This window comes from Trachinotus anak, unplaced genomic scaffold (genome assembly GCF_046630095.1).
Source record: "Trachinotus anak isolate AG129_WGS33_773 ecotype Australia unplaced genomic scaffold, CSIRO_AGI_Tana_v1 ptg000018l, whole genome shotgun sequence".
NCBI classification, from domain to species: Eukaryota; Metazoa; Chordata; class Actinopteri; order Carangiformes; family Carangidae; genus Trachinotus; species Trachinotus anak.
This window is the reverse complement of record NW_027273869.1, coordinates 20,618,646-20,642,576: the sequence shown is the minus strand read 5'-3', so window position 1 is coordinate 20,642,576 and position 23,931 is coordinate 20,618,646. Positions and strand designations below refer to the sequence as shown.

The 23,931-nt window shown below is 45.6% G+C and overlaps 2 protein-coding genes across 5 annotated transcripts; one reads left to right on the top strand and one right to left on the bottom strand.

The window, feature by feature from the left end:
* Positions 1–125: 125 nt before the first annotated feature.
* Positions 126–23,855, bottom strand: cped1 (cadherin-like and PC-esterase domain containing 1). 4 transcript variants are annotated; one of them, XM_071502747.1, is made up of 21 exons: positions 22,760–23,855; positions 19,103–19,277; positions 18,569–18,663; positions 18,405–18,489; positions 18,187–18,256; positions 17,963–18,110; positions 17,622–17,803; positions 17,406–17,478; positions 16,517–16,654; positions 16,116–16,220; positions 15,700–15,851; positions 15,301–15,374; positions 15,034–15,220; positions 14,787–14,955; positions 4,917–5,016; positions 4,694–4,830; positions 4,220–4,440; positions 4,029–4,130; positions 3,812–3,899; positions 3,209–3,355; positions 126–1,777 (listed from the first exon to the last, which is right to left on the bottom strand). In XM_071502747.1, exons 1-21 carry the CDS (start codon positions 23,024–23,026, stop codon positions 1,571–1,573), a joined length of 2,922 nt encoding a protein of 973 aa, XP_071358848.1. In that variant the 5' UTR covers positions 23,027–23,855; the 3' UTR covers positions 126–1,570. The 4 variants fall into 4 exon arrangements, with proteins under 4 accessions (XP_071358848.1, XP_071358849.1, XP_071358850.1 ...); XM_071502748.1 differs by having other exon boundaries at positions 15,307–15,374; XM_071502749.1 differs by having other exon boundaries at positions 17,622–17,752.
* LOC139635574 (putative uncharacterized protein FLJ46204) lies at positions 11,718–13,903 on the top strand (the record flags this gene model as incomplete). Its single annotated transcript, XM_071503044.1, is given in 4 exon segments — positions 11,718–11,822; positions 12,176–12,447; positions 12,661–12,723; positions 12,964–13,903. Coding segments are annotated over 4 exon segments (852 nt in total), but the record flags the coding sequence as incomplete, so codon positions are not given.
* Positions 23,856–23,931: the final 76 nt, after the last annotated feature.

The following is a 23,931-nucleotide window of genomic DNA, read 5'->3' as shown; positions in this document are numbered from 1 at the left end:
TTATTTGGTCCTCCTTAAATCTGACTGAAAACTGCCTTTCTTAAAATTAATTTTAAAAAAAGTCTTGGATGAAGGTGAATGAGTGTAAAGATGAAAAGTCAAAAAACAGCAAGTGATAAAATTGGTAGTTTTATGATAATACAGGATTTATTCAAATGGATAAAGTTACACTTTAAAAAAGGTGAAGGTCTGAATTTGAAAAGCAGATTATAAAGTGAGATGATCTCACATCTTCACAGTTATAAATGATAAAAACAAGAGCAGAGAGATTCATAACATTCATATCAATACTCAGACTTTTTTAAACATGTTTAGAGAAAAACGTACAATAAGCATCTGTAGAAAAATATAGAAAATATAAGCAGAGGATCAAATATAAGACATTTCTCTCACATGATAAACAGAGTTATCACTGAGTCTTTGGTTGAACATTAGCTCATATACACATGAGGTCAATGAGGTATGTAGACAATCACCACGTCTGAGCTCAACACGAGACCCGATCAATAATATTAGTGTTCGATTAAATATCAGATATTAACCTCTGAGCCGACAGACGAACTTCAGCTGAGCACAGCAGGAACCAACAAGTGAGAGACTAGTTAGGCATGACAAACTAGATAGTACGCATCAGAACTAGTTAAACATCAGAAACTAGTTAGTATGCATCAGAACTAGTAAGTATGCATTGTTAAACCAGTTGTGCATCAGACACTAGTTAATACACAGTTGAAACCAGTGGGCGTGTGGTATAATTAGCTAGTGCTCTTCACAAACTCGCTGCAGTGAAATCTAGTCACTGCAGTTCACTAGTTGCTTCAGATTAGAAAACAGCAGGTGCATAAGAAGTTGACCTGTTTGTGTTAACTAGCTGCAGGTTCACATTAGAAAGCTGCTGCTCACCGACTAACTAATGTTCAGTAAATGATCCTCACAAACCGAGGAAATATTTCTGCTGCTGCAGTTTGTAGAGGAGGAGGATGATGATGATGATGGTGATGATCATGATGGTGGTGATGGTGATGATGGTGATGATCATGGTGGTGGTGATGATGATGATGATGGTGATGATGGTGGTGATGATGGTGGTGATGATGGTGATGATCATGATGATGATGATGATGATGGTGATGATGATGATGGTGATGATCATGGTGGTGATGATGGTGATGATCATGATGATGATGATGATGGTGATGATCGTGGTGGTGGTGATGGTGGTGGTGGTGATGATGATGGTGATGATGGTGATGATGATGATGATCATGGTGGTGATGATGGTGATGATCATGGTGATGATGATGATGGTGATGGTGGTGGTGATGATGATGATGATGTTTGTCAGTTAAGATATTTTCCTGGAATCTGATGTGTTTTGATTTTTACTCATCTTTTCAAAGGTTTGTTGTTTTTGGAGTCATAACCACAACTCATCATTACTCCTCCTACACCCCCCCTCCCCCCAGCATACGTCCTCCTGCCTCCCGCTCGCTCGCACGCACGCACGCACACACGCACGCACGCACACACGCACACACGCACACACGCACACACGCACACACACGTGTCCTTAGTGTCTGGTTTTGGAACACAGGCGGCTCAACAGGATTTCAGAGTACACCTGGTTCACCGGTCCTCTCACATGATAGGTCAAGGTGTCAAGCCCCGCCCCATTCTTCACAGCTGATTGGTTACTGAGTCCAGGTCTGGTGGATCTGGTTGTGTTGGTGGTAGATGTCGTGTCGTCTGGAGGCCTGGGGGACCAAAACTTCTCTACCTGTGAACACAGAAGAAGAGAGTTTTTTTATTCCTCCACGCCGGCAACAGCCTGAACCTGAGGGAGGTGAGGACGTTGCACAGACATCTCATTCTCATGGACGTAAGATCTCAGTCTTGACGCAGCTTCTTCAAATCTGGTGCAAACATTCAATTGGACTCAAGAACGAACTGATTAGATTATGGTGGTCAAAGGTCAAAGGTTAGTGTGACCTCACGAAACACTTTTTAGCCACTTCACTTCACTTCACACAGAAATTATGACAACATTTCACACAAAGGGTTAATATTTGATCTGACTCTGGATAAACAGGATATGACCTGAAACAGGAGGGAGACGACCACGAGGAGGTGATTCTAGTTTTACATCTGCACCTGGTTTTCATATTTGTAAAGAGGAAATTCTGATTGGTCCAGTTGATCAGGTTCAGGTGATCACCTTCAGTCTGAAGTCCTGTTGAACAGGTTCATCTCCTATGGTGGACCTGTCTGGTGTCTGAAGGTCTCATATTCATCAAACCATTTCGTGAACTGTTACTTATTCATCTTTCTACTTTAATTCATCACCTCTCTGCAGCTGCTGCTCATTAGAAACCAGCTGCTGTGTATTTCAACTTCTGTGGTTGATCAATCAGAGGACCGAGACTTGGACTAATTCCTCAGACCTGATGGAGTTCTGACCTCCTGGGGGCTAGTTCCTCCTCAGGGTTGGTTCCTCCTCAGAGCTGGTTCCTCCTCAGGGTTGGTTCCTCCTCAGAGCTGGTTCCTCCTCCGGGTTGGTTCCTCCTCAGAGCTGGTTCCTCCTCAGTGTTGGTTCCTCCTCAGAGCTGGTTCCTCCTCAGTGTTGGTTCCTCCTCAGAGCTGGTTCCTCCTCAGGGTTGGTTTCTCTTCAGGGTTGGTTCCTCCTCAGAGCTGGTTCCTCCTCCGGGTTGGTTCCTCCTCAGTGTTGGTTCCTCCTCAGTGTTGGTTCCTCCTCAGAGCTGGTTCCGCCTCCGGGTTGGTTTCTTCTCAGGTCTGGTTCCTCCTCCGGGTTGGTTTCTCCTCTGGGTTGGTTCCTCCTCAGAGCTGGTTCCTCCTCAGAGCTGGTTCCTCCTCCGGGTTGGTTCCTCCTCAGGTCTGGTTCCTCCTCAGTGTTGGTTCCTCCTCAGAGCTGGTTCCTCCTCAGAGCTGGTTCCTCCTCCGAGTTGGTTTCTCCTCAGGTCTGGTTCCTCCTCAGGGTTGGTTCCTCCTCCGGGTTGGTTTCTCCTCAGAGCTGGTTCCTCCTCAGAGCTGGTTCCTCCTCCGAGTTGGTTTCTCCTCAGGTCTGGTTCCTCCTCTGGGTTGGTTTCTCCTCAGGTCTGGTTCCTCCTCAGAGCTGGTTCCTGGTGTGTGCTCCTTTAAGACTCTTTGAGGATGATTAGACGTATTAATCACAGATTAATAAAGTTGTTACCTCATGGAAGTGACAGGCACATCGTCCCTGCAGGAACTCTTTGTGTCGCCCCATTGTGATGCTGAACGTGTCGATCACCTCATACCCATGATGCTTTGCTGTGGCAATGATGTTGTTGTTCTCTCTGTCAAGATCTTGGATTTCGCTCTAAATAATCAATAAAAAAAAATTAATGAATGAACCAGTTTCTGCCTGAACATTTTTGATTAATTAATTTTGTGTTAAAAGGTTATGAATAATAAAAAACCATCTTAATCTTTAACTTCATTTTGAAAAGTTATTGTCTTCAGAGTCATAGATTCTGACACTAAATGTCAGAATTTAAATAGAAATCATGGTTTGACTCAGTATCGTCCTGACTGACTGAGGCTGTTTTCACTTTGTCTCTGGTCCTGTTCATTTGCTGTGTCCTCCTGCTGAGACCGGGCTCTGAACTGGAGCAGAGACGCTGCTGATGTTCTGGCTCAGAGAAAAGTCTGAGCAGCTGCAGATTATTAACGTCAGATTTCTTACAGCAGTGTTTACTGCAGGGAGCGCTGAGAGATTATCAGGTCGTAAAAGTTTGATTTATCAGCCAAACAGAGCCCCCCCCCCCGAACCTACCAGACGCAGGGACCTGATCCCATCCACAGGGAGATGGAAGCCCATCCCCAAGGACTTCACCACCACCAGGACGTTACTGAGAGACTCTCTGAGGAGGAGGAGTCACCACGTGTTGTCATAGTAAACACAATCGAGACTTTGGAGAAACATCATGAAACTACAGTACTGCAGTTAAACCAGTTAAACATCAACATCATCATCATCATCCACGTCTCACCTGTCCAGCACCTCTCTCACAGTCCTCAGGTGATTGGTGTTGAGCCACTGGACTCCTCCTACTACCAGCACCGTCAGGTCAGAGTTCACCAGAGGTCGAGACCTTTGGGGACAGAGGTCGTCAACGAAGACAAAACGTGGATTTGTGTAAGTACACCTCCGCCCCCCGTGACTCGCCATGTTTCCTGTCACCTGTTGAGCAGCTGCAGCAGTGCCTGCTTGAACGTCGGCCTCTGCTTCTTCTCCAACCAGAACTGAGGATAGTACGAGTAGCTGACCAGAGTTCGTCCTCTGTTCAGGTTTCTGTAGACCAGTGTGTCGTGAGCTTTCCCCCAGTCCTCCAGGCTGGAGTTCACCCGCTCCATCAGGAAGTACATCATCCCACGATTGGTCGAGTCACCAATAAACAACACCTGAGAAGGATTGGACAGGTGAGTCACCACCAGCATCAGAACACCTGTCCACATACTGGAGCTGGTCTGAGAACAGTTTCACTGTTGGAACCAGATTCAGGTCTTTCATTAGTCTTTTATTCTGAAGGAGAAGAGGAAATACAGACAGGATGGAAGGAAAGGATGGGAGGAAGGAAGAAAACGGAAGGAGGGAAGAACTGACTGTAGTCTAATGTCCGATCACCTGACCTCACCTGTGATCACATGACCTCACCTTCCTGTCCATCATACAGTCCTGCAGCAGGGGGCGGTCCACTAACAGGTGATAACAGCTGTCTGGCTGCCAGGCAACCTCCCTCCAATCACACGTCCTGTTGTCAGAACAGCTGAGACATGGAACCACCCACCGACCTGAGACAGGTGAGACAGACAGGTGAGTTTCAGAGATAAGCGACTGAACAGAGACTGTTACAGGGGACAGGAAAGTCACTTCAGACCTGGTACATGTCCTGAGCTGCAGGTCTGAAGTGGACTCTGAGACCTGATGAATGGCTGAAGACCACAGGACCAACTGGGCTTAACGAGCAGACTGCAGTCCTGAAACCAGAACACAGAGGACAGAGCAGGACTGAGCAGAGCAAAACACAAACAAACAAAATAATGTGACCAGAGCCTTAAACAGTCAGGTTACAGAGACTCAGTCTGTCAGTCGTCCTCTTTCCTCCTCTCTGACCTCCTTCTCTTCTTCTGTTCTCACATTTAAATCAAAGCTTTCTTCGTCTTCTTCTTCTCTTTTGTATCAGAGATTTCCGTCGTTCCATCGTCATCTTGTGGTCAGAGGTCAAAGGTCAAACAAACTCAACCAGTTTGGCTCAGAGGCCCTGTGAACGCCACCAAGTCTGGCCCCGAGTTCAGAGACACCGCCGTACGCACACACAGACACACACCCAACACAGACACTCTCCATGACTTCAGGACCTTACATTGACTTCCACTTGTTTAATGATTTATCTTATGGGGACTTTCTTTCTGTCCCCATAAGGAAGATAAGCCTCCATAATGGTAATACCTGGACCCCCCCCACACACACACACACACACACACACACACACACACACACACACACACACACACACACACACACACACACACACACACACACACACACCTCTTCTTCTGCAGGTTTCGTGGCAGCGGTGTCACATTCCTCACCGCAGCATCGCAGCTCACAACAAAGTGCAACAAGAAAACTTAACAGGGATTTTCTTGTTCGTACCTGAGCTCAGTGTAAACGCTCAAAGAGACGAGAGGCTGGTCTGAGATCAGCCACGAAAACACACGACACCCAGTGAAAAACACCAAACACGCCGACGGCTTTCATCCTTGCTCCGTCTGAGAGCCTCTGCCACGTAGAACACACCGGTTCTACTGAGGAGAAGCTGCAGTGAACAAGGTTCCACCTCCAGTCATCACACTGACACAACCACAACAACAACAACAACAGCAACAACAGACTCATCTGTAACATGAGGACCACACTGGTCCCAGTCAGGACGTCTCTTCTCAGATCAAATATCACAGTGATAAATTAACAACAGTGGGAAGGTCACCTGATAAAGACTTGACTATACTGTTCAGTGTGAACAAAAAACTCAGTTTATTTAAGGGTCAACACAAAAAAACTTCGGGCTCTAACATCACAAATGAACTTAAACTAAAATACAAAAATAGAGAACAAGAATCATGAAAGACGGCTGTAAGAACACCAGCTCCTGTTCTCTATCATTTCACAAAGTCAAAAAAAGATTTAAAATATGAAAATTATAATCATTAAAATTCAGATTTCACAAATTTAATTAAAAAATAAGTTGGAAGAAAATAATGCAATAACAGTTAACTTGTGTTTTTAGTTGTGAAATAAAGAAAACTGATAAATAAATGCATAAATAATGGCTCATGTATGAGCAGAGTATATGTTTCCCTTCATTTATTATCTTTATTTCATTTTATTTCTCAGGGTGAAGGTTTGGGAGGAGTCAGGATGGTCTGTTATTTACTGGTTCTACAATCTGTTTATTTTACAACATAATTAATCATTATAAAAATTATAAAAATAAATCCAACACAATAATAATACATTAAATAACTTAATATAATTAAATTGAATTGAATGAAACTGATGAATTTCTGATTTTTTTTTAATACCCATTTGTACAGAGTTTGGTTGGAGGCTGGTGACAGATTTGTTATGTGGAGGAATCTTCAGCATGATCATCACTGAACAACAGAAAACAGGAAAATGAAATGAAAACTGTTTCACAGGAGGTTGAACGTCCTCCAAACTTTAATCCTCTGATCAAAGAGCTCAACTGATCTCAGATCTGATCTGATCTGACTCTCTGAGTAAACCAGGCCCATAATCCGGATAAACACAGTCATCAGATCATTTCAACTGCTGCTGCCTCTGAAGGAGAGGACTAAAGGAGACAGACTGAAAGAGACAGACTGAAGGTGAGGACTGAAGGAGAGGACTAAAGGAGACAGACTGAAGGAGACAGACTGAAGGTGAGGACTGGAGGAGAGGACTAAAGGAGACAGACTGAAGGAGAAGACGAAAGGAGACAGACTGGAGGAGAGGACTAAAGGAGACAGACTGAAGGCGAGGACTAAAGGAGACAGACTGAAGGAGACAGACTGAAGGTGAGGACTGAAGGAGACAGACTGAAGGAGACAGACTGAAGGTGAGGACTGAAGGAGACAGACTGAAGGAGACAGACTGAAGGTGAGGACTGAAGGAGACAGACTGAAGGAGACAGACTGAAGGAGACAGACTGAAGGAGAGGACTGAAGGAGACAGACTAAATGAGACAGACTGAAGGAGAGGACTAAAGGAGACAGACTGAAGGAGAGGACTAAAGGAGACAGACTGAATGAGACAGACTGAAGGAGAGGACTGAAGGAGACAGACTGAATGAGACAGACTGAAGGAGAGGACTGAAGGAGAGGACTGAAGGAGACAGACTGAAGGAGAGGACTAAAGGAGACAGACTGAAGGAGACAGACTGAAGGAGAGGACTAAAGGAGACAGACTGAAGGAGAGGACTAAAGGAGACAGACTGAAGGAGACAGACTGAAGGTGAGGACTGAAGGAGACAGACTGAAGGAGAGGACTAAAGGAGAGGACTGAAGGAAACAGACTGAATGAGACAGACTGAAGGAGAGGACTAAAGGAGACAGACTGAAGGAGACAGACTGAAGGAGAGGACTAAAGGAGACAGACTGAATGAGACAGACTGAATGAGACAGACTGAAGGAGAGGACTGAAGGAGACGGACTGAAGGAAAGGACTAAAGGAGAGGACTAAAGGAGACAGACTGAAGGAGAGGACTAAAGGAGAGGACTAAAGGAGACAGACTGAAGGAGAGGACTAAAGGAGACAGACTGAAGGAGACAGACTGAAGGAGAGGACTAAAGGAGAGGACTAAAGGAGACAGACTGAAGGAGAGGACTAAAGGAGACAGACTGAAGGAGACAGACTGAAGGAGACAGACTGAAGGAGAGGACTAAAGGAGAGGACTAAAGGAGACAGACTGAAGGAGACAGACTGAAGGAGAGGAGTAAAGGAGAGGACTAAAGGAGACAGACTGAAGGAGAGGACTAAAGGAGACAGACTGAAGGAGAGGACTGAAGGAGACAGACTGAAGGAGAGGACTAAAGGAGACAGACTGAAGGAGAGGACTAAAGGAGAGGACTAAAGGAGACAGACTGAAGGAGAGGACTAAAGGAGACAGACTGAAGGAGACAGACTGAAGGAGAGGACTAAAGGAGACAGACTGAAGGAGAGGACTAAAGGAGACAGACTGAAGGAGAGGACTAAAGGAGACAGACTGAAGGAGACAGACTGAAGGAGAGGACTAAAGGAGACAGACTGAAGGAGAGGACTGAAGGAGACAGACTGAAGGAGAGGACTAAAGGAGACAGACTGAAGGAGAGGACTGAAGGAGACAGACTGAAGGAGACAGACTGAAGGAGACAGACTGAAGGAGAGGACTAAAGGAGACAGACTGAAGGAGAGGACTGAAGGAGACAGACTGAAGGAGACAGACTGAAGGAGAGGACTAAAGGAGACAGACTGAAGGAGACAGACTGAAGGAGAGGACTAAAGGAGACAGACTGAAGGAGAGGACTGAAGGAGACAGACTGAAGGAGACAGACTGAAGGAGAGGACTAAAGGAGACAGACTGAAGGAGACAGACTGAAGGAGAGGACTAAAGGAGACAGACTGAAGGAGAGGACTGAAGGAGACAGACTGAAGGAGAGGACTAAAGGAGACAGACTGAAGGAGAGGAGCCACAGCTCAGACAGAAAACACAGACTGTGAATCTGAGGGAAGGTGGTCTCAGGTATGGAGGGAAATGAGGTGGTCCAACGTTTTTGAACTGATACTGTTGTCGCACAGTGTTGCTGTATAGTGATGTGCAGTGTCGTCATAGTGTCATACAGTGTCATACTGTCTTGTCGCACAGTGTTGCTGTATAGTGTTGTACAGTGTCGTCGTAGTGTCGTACAATATTGTCGTACAGTGTCGCAGAGTGTTGTCGTACAGTGCTGTAGATCTTGGCTGAGGCTCTGACCACACACTCTTCTTCTCTTGTCTTTTTTCTGCCCTCAGTCTGACTTGGAGCAGTTTGATTTGTGTCATGTGACAGATCTGAGCTGTTTTCACTTTAATGAAGTTGAAAGTCACAGATCTGTTCGTTTAAATGAAGGTTTGATGTCATGCGTCAGAAACCTCTGCAGGTTTTAATCTGACAAACATGTGGATGGAGGAGAGAGAGAGGTCAAAGGTCACAGAGTCTCTGCCAACACATTCTGTTCTGTTTAACTGAGGAATGAAGCAATGTGTTGTTTCTCCCACAGCTTCGACTCTCAGGAAGAAAACTAAAGGCTTCTTGGTTGGGGTCAGAACAAAAGGGGGGAGGGGGGCAGTCTGAATCTGAAACAGTCGCTGCTCAGACTTTGTCCTTCATTTGAACTAATTTCTTCTGCTGATCCCAAACCTGTTTCTAACAGGTGACCAGGGTTTCTGGCTGTTTGCCCGGTCCACCTTTATTGTTCCTGACAGAAGGAGGATTCCTGACCTGATCTCAGACCTGCAGAGGGTCCTGAGTCCACCAGAGACTCTGAGAGCAACAAATACTGTTGTCACAAAAACCCTGTTCGGAGGGAGGGGGGGCTGAAACAAGGTCTGTGTAAAACATGAGTTCACATTCCAGCAGTGACATTTCTGCTCTGTTTCAGACCATGAGATGATGCATATATGATCAGTTTATTAGGAACACCACACTGACACTCAGGAGGTCCTAAGGTCCAGGTCCAGGTCCAGGTGATCCAGACTTTCCTCTGAGATAGAAGACTCAGAGAGCTTTGGTTCTCTCTCTCTCACACACACACACACACACACACACACACACACACACACACACTCTTTGTCAGGTGATATAGAGGATATTCCTGTCAAAATAAAAGTTCATTACCTGAACGAACAGTACATGTGCTTAAGTTTGAGTCATGTGACAGAAACAGGAAGGTGACAGATGTTTTTATCTGTATCTGCTGAGTCTGACTCAGTCTGAGATCAGCTCTGTGTTTGTGTACCTGCGTTGATCTCTGCAGACCACATGTTTCTTTCAGTGAGTTCAGTGTGTCGTTTTCTTCTCTGAGTTAAAACACGTTTTCAGTTCAGCTCTGTGTCACTACAGATCATCAAAGATTCAATAGCGCCATCTGTCAGAGTCTAAGTCCTGGTCCCAGTCCTGGTTCAGTGACTTCAGTCTGTGTTCTTGTAACTGTTTGCTTTGTATCCTGCAGGCCTCTGACTGTCATCACAGCTGTTACACAATAAACCTCCTCAGAGGAGGAAATCCTCTGGTCCAGCTGGGCCCGGGTTTATAGAACTGTATTTCACAACTAACGAGAGCAGAGAGAGCCTCTGAAGTGGACTGACGAACGCTGCTGGGACCTGAGATCCTGGATCTGGTCCATCTGGATTATCAGCAGAGATCAGATCAGGACTCAGAGTCTCGGACCAGGGGCCTCATTTATAACTGTCACGTACACACAGACCGGGGCCTGAAAGAGGCTGACACCACTTCACACGCAAACGTTTGGATCCGTAAAACCACACCTGACGGGAGGATGAGGGGAACAAGAACATGGATCAGAACCAGAATCAAAACCAGAACCAGGACAGGGTTGTAGGACATCAGGTTCAGCATTGTTGTGAATAAAGTCACCATCACACACAGTGACACCCATATATCACTGGCCACTATAAGCTAACTCTGACACAGTAGGGCTGGTCTGTGTGGTCCCTCAGGGTACAGGACTCATTGGATCCAATATGGACCCGTATGTAGTTTGTATGTAGGTGCAGAGTTCAGCCAGAGTTCCACGGAAAACAGCGTGAAGACCAGATCCAGGTTTCATTAGAGCAGACTGACCAGTCTTAATAAATATTAAGGTCTGATGTGACTCTGTGTTGTTGCCATGGAACACACACTGCTGAACACACACTGTGTTACCATGGAAATACCAGTGAGCAAACACTGATCAGATTTTTCATGCTTGAAGAAGTGAAGTGTTTTTGACGTTTGATGACCAAAGAGATTCTGGTGTTGGACACTGATGAATAAACATGAACCACCAGCTGATTGTTGGCAGATCCCAGAGACACAGAAAAACTCCATGCTGGTCCTGAGGTCCACTTCCTGTCCAGACTGAGATCCTGCTTCTGAACCGGGTCCCAGGACGCTGCACCGCGTCTCAAAAGGTCTTAACTTTATCAAACATTAACATGAAGCTTCTGTGTTGATCATGAAACATCATTTCTGTCACACACTGATACACACTGTCTCAACCTGTATACACACTGATACACACTGTATATACACTGTCAAACTGTATACACACTGATACACACTGTATATACACTATCACACACTGTATACACACTGATAGACACTGTATATACAGTGTATATACACTGTCACACACTGATACACACTGTCACACAATATCACACACAGTATACACACTGTCTCAAATTGTATACACACTGATACACACTGTATATATACACTGTCACACAATGATACACACTGTCACACAATGATACACACTGTCACACACTGATACACACTGTCTCAACCTGTATACACACTGATACACACTGTATATACACTGTCAAACTGTATACACACTGATACACACTGTATATACACTGTCTGAACCTGTATACACACTGTATATACACTGTCACACACTGTATATACACTGATACACACTGTCACACACTGTATACACACTGATACACACTGTATATACACTATCACACACTGTATACACACTGATAGACACTGTATATACAGTGTATATACACTGTCACACACTGATACACACTGTCACACAATATCACACACAGTATACACACTGTCTCAAATTGTATACACACTGATACACACTGTATATATACACTGTCACACAATGATACACACTGTCACACAATGATACACACTGTCACACACTGTATATACACTGTCACACACTGTCACACAATGATACACACTGTCACACACTGTATATATACATTGTCACACACTGTATATACACTGTCACACACTGTCACACAATGATACACACTGTCACACACTGTATATATACACTGTCACACACTGTCACACAATGATACACACTGTCACACACTGTATACACACTGTCATACACTGTATACACACTGATAGACACTGTATATACACTGTCACACACTGATACACACTGTCACACAATATCACACACAGTATACACACTGTCTCAAATTGTATACACACTGATACACACTGTATATATACACTGTCACACACTGTCACACACTGTTACACACTGTCACACACTGTATATACACTGTCACACACTGTATATACACTGTCACACACTGTATACACACTGTCATACACTGTATACACACTGATACACACTGTCACACACTATCACACACAGTATACACACTGTCTCAAATTGTATACACACTGATACACAATGATACACACTGTCACACACTGTATACACACTGATAGACACTATACACAGTCACACAGTGTATACACAATGTATGTACACTGTCACAAACTGTATATACACTGTCACACACTGATACACACTGTCTCAACCTGTATACACACTGATACACACTGTATACACACTGATACACACTGTATATACACTATCACACACTGTATACACACTGTCACACACTGTATACACACTGTATATACACTATCACACACTGTATACACACTGTCACACACTGTATACACACTGATACACACTGTATATACACAATGATACACACTGTCACACACTGTATACACACTGATAGACACTGTATATACAGTGTATATACACTGTCACACACAGTATACACACTGTCTCAAATTGTATACACACTGATACACAATGATACACACTGTATATATACTGTCACACACTGATACACACTGTATATACACTGTCACACACTGTAGACACACTGATAGACACTGTATATACAGTGTATATACACTGTCACACTGATACACACTGTCACACAATATCACACACAGTATACACACTGTCTCAAATTGTATCCACACTGATACACACTGTATATATACACTGTCACACACTGTCACACACTGTATATACACTGTCACACAATGATACACACTGTCACACACTGTATATACACTGTCACACACTGTATACACACTGTCATACACTGTATACACACTGTCATACACTGTATACACACTGTATATACACTGTCTATACACTGTTACACACTGTCACACACTATCACACACAGTATACACACTGTCTCAAATTGTATACACACTGTCACACACTGTATACACACTGATAGACACTATATACAGTCACACAGTGTATACACAATGTATATACACTGTCACAAACTGTATATACACTGTCACACACTGATACACACTGTCACACAGTGTATACTCACTGATACACACTATATATACACTATCACACACTGTATATACACCGTATATACACCGTATATACATTGTCACACACTGATACACACTGTCACACAGTGTATATACACTGTGTGACAGTGTATATACACTGTATACACACACTGATACACACTGTCACACACTGATACACACTGTCACACAGTGTATATAAACAAATATTCACCAAGACAAACAGACACTGATTCAAACCAACATTGAACATGACACGTTAACTTGAACAAACTGAGCTCTGGATTACAACCCTCACAGCAGACCTGCAGCTGTGATCATCATGAACCAGGACCAGGACTTGGGGTCGACTTTAAGTGGGTTATTACCTGTGATTAATGAACACACCTGCTGTGTACCTGTCCTCAGCAGACAGCAGTAGCTTTCATTTTATCTTAACATGACACAACTTCAAAGAACAGACCCCACAGTGCAACAATGGCCTCTCTGTTCTCCATGGGCCCGATTGGGGGCCCCACTGACCCCCCAGCAGGATGAGTGAACACCTACTCTCTTCATCTGTCTTGGCCTAATTGAGCCCTACAGGTGGATCACAGGTGGATCAAAGAGGACAGGTGAGGGAGGAGACGAAGATACAGAGGCTCAGGGAGAGAGCTGATAAGAACATGATTTTATTTCAGCTGAACACAGAGAGACAACCTTAGTTAAAAAACACTCTGACCACTGAGCTGATGAAGACAGTTTCATATGGTCAAAGTTCACCAAGTTGAATTTGTTCTGTCTCCAGTTTCACTTAAATCTTTCGATTTAGGTCCAAAATGTTGTTTACAGTTTTCTGATTGATCACAGACGTGAGCACAGATGATGCAAATCAAAGGGCAGAAATCAGATTCAGATTTTAACCACTTATGAGTCACATGAAGTGACAGGACACTGAACTATAAACTTACATATGTCTGAGAAGAGAGAAGAGAGCGACTCTCTTTAGTCTTCAGTCTGCAGAGCTGATTCTGAGTTTTAAAGACAAACATCTGTCAGAGACACAGAATTTACTGTTGTCCATCTGCAGACTCTGTCCTGGGTCTGCAGACTGCTTTGGGTCTGGGTCTCCAGACCGTTCTAGGTCTAAAGACTGTTCTTGGTCTGGGTCTAGATCTACAGACTGTTCTGGGTCTGGGTCTGGTTCTACAGACTGTTCTGGGTCTGGGTCTAGGTCTACAGACTGTTCTGGGTCTGTAGACTGTTCTTTTTTTATCTGATCCTCATGATATCACATCCTCCACAGCCCAGCAACCAATAGCAAAGCAGCTGACCTACCTGAACAAAGCTGCACATAACATGATCTCCAAACATGGGCAGACTGGGTCGGCTCTCGCGGTACATGTGGACGGTGTAGATCGTCATGACGACAGGCTCCGGCTCAGAGTTGTCTGTCACCAGGATGCTTATCCTGCTGTTGCCAAGGCCAACTGGGTAGTTTGCCATCCTGAGGACAAAAAACTTTCATTATCAGCTGTGAGGTGAGGTCAGGGGTTGGGGGTCAGAGGTCAGGTCCTGGTCTCACCTGGGTCCTCGGTGCTCATCCAGGTGGACCCGGCAGACTGAGCTGACTGGCTCCGGCCGAATTCGAACCATCACCGTCTCAAAGGTCACCTCGGCACGGTATTCCTTCACCTGAGGGCTGAAGGGGGGAGTCAGGGTGAGGGGGGGGTCGGTGTAGATCTGTCTGAGGCGGGGATCCACACAGGGACCTGAATCACAGAGACGTCAACCAGTCACAGGGCGGCGTGAGTATGAGGATACACCGATGCGTATGAAGGCAGTGTCTCACCTTTACCTGGGGCTCCGTCCTGTGACGAGGACACAGCTGACTCCTGATTGGTCAAAGCTTCTGTCTCATCACCTCTGTCAGAGACATGAAGCTTGTTAGTTTCTTGATGATAACTGGATATCAGAATGATTCACAGACCGCTGGAGCAATGAATCATGGGATGTTTTTCTGTTATTTTTTTGTGTCACAACATGGTGTAGAAGCATCACTGAGATTCTCTGACCCACAGATCAACAGGTTTGGTACAGACTCAAAAATCACTTCATCACTTTTAACTTTTACGGTTAAAATTAAATTAAAAAATGACCTTTCTCACTAAAATCAAGACTCATCACAACATCTGTCAGATAATCACAGTTTGTTTTTTCTGCAGGTTGTTGAGCCTGAGTCATTCCTCACCTGGAGCTGAGGTTTCCCTGGAGCTCGTAGTAACGGCTGATCCTGATCAGGAGATCAGAGACACTCTGAGGACCAGAGGAGGAGGAGGAGGTGGAGATGGAGATGGAGGTGGAGGTGGAGGAGGAGGGTGAGGAGGAGGAGGAGGGATACAGCTGCAGAGAAACAACAAATAGCATCAGACTTGGAGACTTCACAATGAATCTAGACCTCACTTCTCTCAGTTCAAAACATGTCTATGACTGGGGAGGTGGGGTGGGGGTGGGGTGAAATGCTACCCTGGGTGCTGCAGCAGCTCCACCTCCAGGTGTAGAGGTGGTGGTCTTTATTCTGTCATGTTGTATGAGGTCAGCAGTGACATCATACTGATTATGATGAGCTCACAGTGATAATGATAAACTGCAGTGATGTTTGTTCACCAGTTGAAAAGCTGAAGGCGTCGTCATCCAGCGCTGAAACCGAAGCAGAAGAAGAAACTCGTCCTCTGACAAACACAGAGCATGTGTCCCTCTGCAGCCACCGTACTGACGACAGGGACAGAGACAGGTATTAAAACAGAATCTGCTTCATGAGAACCAGACTGCTGAGGTCATGTCATTCTCCTGTGGAGAACTGAAGAACGTTTGTACTGGACACACTGATGTCGTCCTGTTAATGTCCATCTGCGGCTGGGAGGAGGGCGACTTCCTCTGATATCCTCAGTGAGACAGGAAGTCACATCATTTCAGAGTTAAACCTGTTTCCATTCAAAAACAACTTTTTCAACATCAGATCTTTAGAAAACTCTAAGACCAAGACACACCTGAGCATTAAAACTCACCTGCCCCCCCTCTGTCTCTGTGGACAGGTGTGTGTGTGTCAGCAGGAAGTGCAGTGTGTCCTCCAGGATCAGGTCTTTGGTGATCTGTTCATCAAACGTGTCTTTACTCAAAGTGGAAAACGTTACATCAGTGTCCACCTGAGACAAAGAGACAAACGTTACATCAGTGTCCACCTGGAGACACACATCAGTCTGGAGAGAGAGGAGCTCCTGACCAATCAGACAGCTGCTGAGGACACAATGACCTCTGGTGGACGACAGAAGGTAGGACATAAGAGGAAGAGGAAGGCAAGGAGAGGAGGTGATAGCTTGTCTGGCCCACAGTCCAGAACCCAGAGAGCTTCAGTGTACAGGTCTCTAAAAGCTGGTTCTACTCTGGACCCCGTTTCTGGTCTCGCTCTCAGACTGACTTTGGTGAATCAGCTGCTGATGGTGAAGAATCAGTTTGCACACAAAGATCTTTTGAGTGTGAGAAGACACCTCACTCTGCAGAGGAAATAAAAACTTAAAAAACAGTTTAAAATTCTCCTAGAGATCGACATGGGAACCAGCTGTGAACCAGCTGGTATTTATCTTTATTAATGTCAAATTATCTTTATTAACGTCCAATTATCTTTATTAATGTCAAATTATTTTTATTATTGTCTAATTATCTTTATTATTGTCTCCTCATCCTAATTAGTGTCCAATCATCATTATTATTGTCTAATCATCTTTATTATTGTCTATTTATCTTTATTATTGTCTCATCATCTTTATTAATGTCTAATTATCCGAGTGAAAACCATATACTTTTGCTGAGGTCACTAAGAAACATGTGCATCAGTGCAGAGAGGTCTCACTCTGCATTAAACACAGTGTGAACATAAAGAAGCAGTCCGTCTCTTACCTGGACTACAACAGGTGTGATGGAGCTGTTGAACAGTAGAGTGAAGGTGAGCAGCTGGTAACACAACCCACACCTGAAACACACAACATCAATCAATAAATCAGGTGTAAACAGGTGGGACAGGACATAAAAGTGATGTAAATGCAGCAACAAAAGCTCTACATAGTTTTTTAAAAAAAAACATCTGACAGGTTCAGAGACTTTGTCATTTTTTACCTGTTGACTGTTTGTGTCTTCTCATTGGTTGACACTGCTGCCTGCAGAACTTCACCTATCACCTGCTTCATCTGCCCGAAAGCCTGATGGGAACTTGTTGGTCCCAGCTGCTGCCGCAGGAAGTCCCTGAGCTGAGGGGCAGGGGGTAACACCAGCAGGGAGCAGCAACAGACAGGAAGAGCCTTGTTTTTTTTAAATTAAAAAAAATCATTTCAACATAAAACAGTAAAAACATGCTCCAGCAGCTCATATGAAAGCTTTTATTTTGAAGGGCCTGATGGTACGTCACTGATTGGTTTAAAACAAGCAACAAAATATAAAATCATTGACAGGTATTTTACCTTCGTGGGTCTTCCCCTCAGCTCCTGATTGGTTGTCACCACACTGATGTCATGCAGAAATGATGTCAGTGGTCTGACTGAGGTCACCAGGACGTAAACATTTACCATGGCAACCAGAGCAGGAGGTGGGGCTCCGACAGGTGAGCGACTGTCAGAGAGATGGTGAACACAGCAACATATGTACAGATATACAGTACACACTGACAGGTGAGCTGATAACTTACCTGTCCTGAGGAATCTTCAGCTTCTGATTGGTCGACCCACAGGAGTATGGCCTCATGGGTAAATCTGATTCTGAGAGGAGGAAACAAAAACACAGAGACAGGTAAATATGAACACACCTGAATCTTAAAACGCTTTGTTGCTTATTAGGCATGAAAGTATTTCAGGTTTGAAAATGGAACTGAAAACCTTCACACCTGGAGCAACTCTTCGCACTCACCTGTCAGGTGTGAGTGAGTGTAGAGGTGACAGAGACCTCCACCTGCATCAGAGAAGGTCTCCGCCAGCCCAGGAATAAGGTTCACCTGAGGAGAGACACAGGTGAGCTCATAAAGGCTTCAGGCAGGACACGCTGGAACACAGAGGCGCACAGGTGAGTCTCACCATCTGATGATGCTGCAGGTGAGAGAAGGAGATTCTCCTCAGACAGCTCCGCTCTGAACTACTGAGACAAAGCAGCAGGCTCCACCCACTCACACCTGTCACCATGGAGACGCAGACAGGAAGACATGTCATGAACTGAGGAACTGCCCAGCGTCAGTGAGGTGTTCCTAATAAAGTGATCACTGAAGACAAAAACATATTCAAACACTAAATACCTAAAATACCTAACAACAGATTTGATCATCTGGACAGAAACGTGAGTCTGAACTCAGTCCAGCAGGAAATGGTCCCGAGGGTCCAGAGAACAGAAACAGGAAGTTCCTGTCCAAACAAAGTCTGACCAGATATGGACCAACAGAGGGGACACAAGGACCCACAGGAAATCTGGTCTGATTTTTTGGAAAGAAAAGAACTGGAGTTTCTACAACAACACAGACTGAGTTCAGTTTAGACCAGATCCTGGTCCTGATCCTGGCCCTGGTTCCAACAGAGAGCCAACAACACACACAGCAACCTCTGACCCCCCCGGTTTACCCTGGTTTGTTCTGAGGAAGCTGCTGGTCTCAGCGTATCTGGACATGTGGACCTCGTAGCCCATCTGCTGCAGAACCTGCTGGTACAGCTGAACCTCGGTGTCAGAGACCAGGTGTTGTCCGGTCAGAACCACAGCCCAATGACTCCGGGGGGGTTTCTGAGACCACCCCTGGACCTGAAGAGAGAAGAACATAAATGTTTAGTGTCCTGTCTAAAACTGTCTGAGGAGAAACCTCAATGTTAGTTTAGTCCATGTAGTTCATACTGTCCCAGTCTCACCAGTCTCACCAGTTCCCTGTCAGACGTCCTCTGAGTCTCCATGAACTGGTCTCTGTGTTGTGACTCTCTGACTGAATTTTAAATTTTAATGATTTGGGTTAAGCGATCCTTTAAGTAAAGTCAAGTATTTTGGCTTCTTGGCAGACAACACAACACGTGACAGTTGGTCAGCAGTTAGTTAGAAACCACAGAAGAAAAGTGTAGCTGCAGCTCAGTAGACTGCACTGTTAGTATTCAGCTCATGTTGGTGGGAACATGTTGGCAGAGTCTCTGTTTGTCATCAGTCTGACTTCAGACTGCTTCTCTCGCTCTCACTGAGTCCTGGACAGACGAAGACATGGACCAGGACAGACCAGAACCAGGACAGACAGTTCTGTTTGACATTTGTTTGTTAAATGATGTGACTGAATGAAAGAAACCTGATCAGTTTTTCCTCTCTGTGGGGTTTTTTGTGTCTTTTAACTGAACTCTAGAAATATTAATGATCACTTCATACACGTCTCAGGGTCCTGGTCCTGTTCCCAGGGGAACCGGTTCAGTGCTCCTCAGACCCTGCACCACTGAAACCACAGTGAGGAAACAGAGTCTGATCATCAGGGAGTTCACACTTCCTCCTGATGGAGGCGCTACAGCACAGGAGGGTTCACCCTCTGCAGACCACCAGTCGCCCCCCCCCCCCCCGATACTCAGAGGAAGTCCCACAGCTCTATGTCCACAAACAGACACACTAACGAGGTCTCATACCACAGACTGATGACCCACATCATCACACACCAACAGCACACACTGATCACATGACCTGTCTGAGACTCAGGTAGCAGTCAGCTGATCAGACCAACTGTCCTGAGTCTGGAGCAGAGGAACAGACAGCTCTGAAGAACAAAGAGCCAGCATGGAAACCCAGGTACAGCACAGGTGTGTCTTGTCCCTAGGGCACGCCCCCTACCAGGTGACTGATAGACTGTAACTGCAGCTGCCTAGTCTGCACCCTCATGTTCCAACAGTAACTAAGTCATCGGGGGCCCAAAGTCAGGGGCCCAAAGTCAGGGACCCCGGCAGCTCTCTGCTGATCTCTCTGTCCTCAGCCTGAAGTGTCATTAGTGGGTGAGTTAGTCAGGACCTGAGGACAGAGACTGTTCTGCAGGGACGAGTCCTGGTTGCTAACAAGAGTCTAAATGAGACGACAGAGGTTGTCGGGGACGTTAAACATCATCAGTCCAACATGAAAACCGATCTCCTCACCAGTCCACCTTTACAGCCTCAGAGGAATGAAGAAGAAACTGTATAGTTCTGGTTCAGGTCTTGGGTTAAGTGATGAATTGGTTCCCTTTGATCTGATGATCAGACAGCACCAGTCACCTTTAGCCCCAGAGTGAACTGGTACAGTTAACCAGCCTCATGATACCAGTTACCAGGATCAGAGAGGTCCAGGAGAGACAGGCTGAGGTGGACCCTGTGATACAGATCCCAGACCAGATCCTGAAGCTACAACATTTGTTCTGGGTCAAAGAAAAACAGCAACATCAGAGTGAAACCATCTGTTCTGCTGTGTCACCTGTCTGACCTGCTGTCAATCAAACAGCAGGAGGGCAAACCTGTGTGATGTCACGTCAAACTTCAGTGAGCCTCTGAGTGACAGGAACAGCAGATGGCGTCACAGCCAATCAGCTTCCAGCTCAGTTTATCTGGCCACACAGGGCAGAGGCTACACTGATCCACGGTGGATCAGTCTGCTGATCGATTGATCTTCAGTTAACTGATTGATCTGTTTCAGAAACAGAACGTCACACGTTCAGTCTAAATCTCAGACCTGATGTTGGGTCCTGTTCCTCCGAGCCCGCCTCAGGTCAGGTCTTAAGACATTAAAAATTGACCCTTCAGGACGGTGGTGGATCTGTTCCCAGCAGTGAGAGCAGACAGAGCACAGGTTTCTGACTGGGAGTTGTGGAGGGAAACCAGAGAGGTGAACAGCTGACAGCTGACACTGAGCGTCTGTAAATAAAATCTACTGCTGTTGTTTTTACTGTGAAGGAGAAAACCAGTTCTCTGTGCCTCTGGACAGAGCCTCCAGTATCAGGGCTCAGGACTCTGGAGGTGTGAGTCATCTGTGAGTATTTGAGATGTCACTCATTTGTTGTCCCACTGGATTTGGACTCTAACCCTGAAAGTTCAGAGGCCAGACCCAGTCCTGGATCTCATGCATTAATCCAGTTAAGGTTCAGTATCTGGACGTCCGACCAAGACCACCTCCGATCCTCAGAGATCCTCAAACAGACCACGTGCACGTCTGCAGTGAACAGAGACGTTCACAGGAAGTAGAATCTGACAAGTTGTGGATGTGGCTTTGATGAACGGTGACGTCTTGTGGTTCTCTCAGGTTGAAGCTTTGATTCTTCACCGACTGATCTCACTCTGTAACTACGTCCAATAGCCTGAACAACCTTCAGACCACAAACAGGACATTTCTAAAATGTTGGACTGCTCCTTTAAAGATGAACCTCTGACAGTGTGAGGACAGCAGAGTTTTACTGGAGCAATAAAACAAACTCAAACCACGAGGATCAGCTCAACAAACAACCTCACAAAACCTGACACGATTAACAGCCTGACACAGAAAGTGTGTGTGTGCGTCTGTGTGTGTGAGTGTGTGTCAGATTAACACTGAGTCTGTCTGTCAGCTGCCAGTTTACACTCAGTTATCTGTCAGGAACTGGATCCCCAGCTGATTAATGACACTAATATTTATATCACAAGGACCAGAACACACTTAAAATACCCAGCACACACAGTGTCTGGATACTCTGAATGTCTGAATCTGATTGGCTAATATAGCTGTCAATCATCCTGTAGTAAAATAAAACCCTGGTGCACACAGCCATTGATCCCCTCATAATCTAAAAATACTGCGACAATGAGCCAGAAGGAGCCTTGATCCAGCTTCCTTCTCCTGTCACTGAGGGACACAACACATACAGAACTCCATTCAGAAATTTATTGTTTTTAAGATATCATGCTTAAAGACATTTAAACATTCAGTGAAACATTCATGGGAAGGGTTAAGTAGCCAGGTTGACCTTGTGGTCAGTTTACTATACTTATAATTCAAACAGCAGCACTAGTGAAAGTATTTTATAGATCATTTTAGCCTGAGCCCGGTTCTGTTGGAGGTTTCTTCCTGTTAAAGGGAGTTTTTCCTCCCCCCTGTCACCAAGCGCTGCTCTTTGTGGGAACTGTTGGTTTTTCTCTGTAACAAAGTGAGGTCTGGACCTGACCCTGTAAAGAGCCTTGAGATTATGTAGATTATGATTTGGCGCTATACAAATAAAACTGAAATGAATTGAATTGTACACACACACCTGAGGAGCAGGTAAACCTCACCTGAGTCTCTCTGTGTATGGTCTCCAGGGTGGATATGAGCCTCCTGGTCTCCGTCAAGAATTCATCCGACGGCTTTCTGCTGCGGACGTCAGCGGCGGGTTGCTGTGGTCCGGACCGGAGCCGGTTCCGGGCCACCATCAGGGTCTGGTAGAAGAGACAGACCGCCACCCCGAGCAGCAGCAGCGGGCCGGAACAGGACCGGCGGCGGAGCAGCATCCCGGCGTCCCTCAGGAGGAGTCCGCCGGCTGAAGCCAGGAGGCGCCGCATGACAGGAAACCTTCACTTCACACTCCCGAGGGCCTCACTCTGTCTCTTCATCTTCCTCTTCCTCTCAGTCCTCTCTGCTGCCGAGGTCAACAGAAGTGTGGCGTTTCCCACTGAGCATGAAGGTGACAGTCTGTCATTAAAATACAATACCCGTTTGTTGGATTGTTTATCCCGAGTTTACCGGAGGACCCATAAGACTCACAATGAAGTCAAACTATAAAACTAAAGGACTTTAATCGACAACCACACAAACTTTAAATCGGCCTGGTTTTCTCTGCGTGTGGGGCGGACGGACACCCGCGGCATCCTCTCTGTCCCGGGGGATCATGTGGGTTTAAAGGCCATATGACTCCTCAAAGGAAGACGGTTCTTCTCCATTTCCCGATTAACCTCCTACATCCAAACACACCACAACCGACTTCTGCGTCTTCGCTTTCTACCCGGCCTGTCCGCTCATGACAGCTGAGTAAAACTGGGATCATAACCGGGAAAAGAACTCAAAAGACGCGTTGAAGTGAGCCACAACAGCGCGTTTCCGTTGAAAGTCGAGGGATAGAATTAGAGGAAAAACACACGAAGTTTGGTGGCGTCAGAGGACCGTTAAAAACAGCCAGAGTCTGGCAGGCGGACCATCTGGTTTGAGTTAAATCCAACAGGAGAAAAGAGAAGCCCCGGTCACGTTTCCAGTCCGTCCTCCTCCGGATGGACCTGGACCCTTCACTTCTTCTGTGGTTTGGTTCTTCTGCTCAGAGTCAACATGAGTTCAGAGCTTTTTCTTCATGTTTTCAGTTGAAGCTCGGTCAGTTAAAACTCTGCTGCTGCTCTGGAGGTCAGACCCTCCTCCCTCCTGCTGAAACCCTCTGAAGGCTGGGTTATTTCGGGAACACACACACACACACACACAC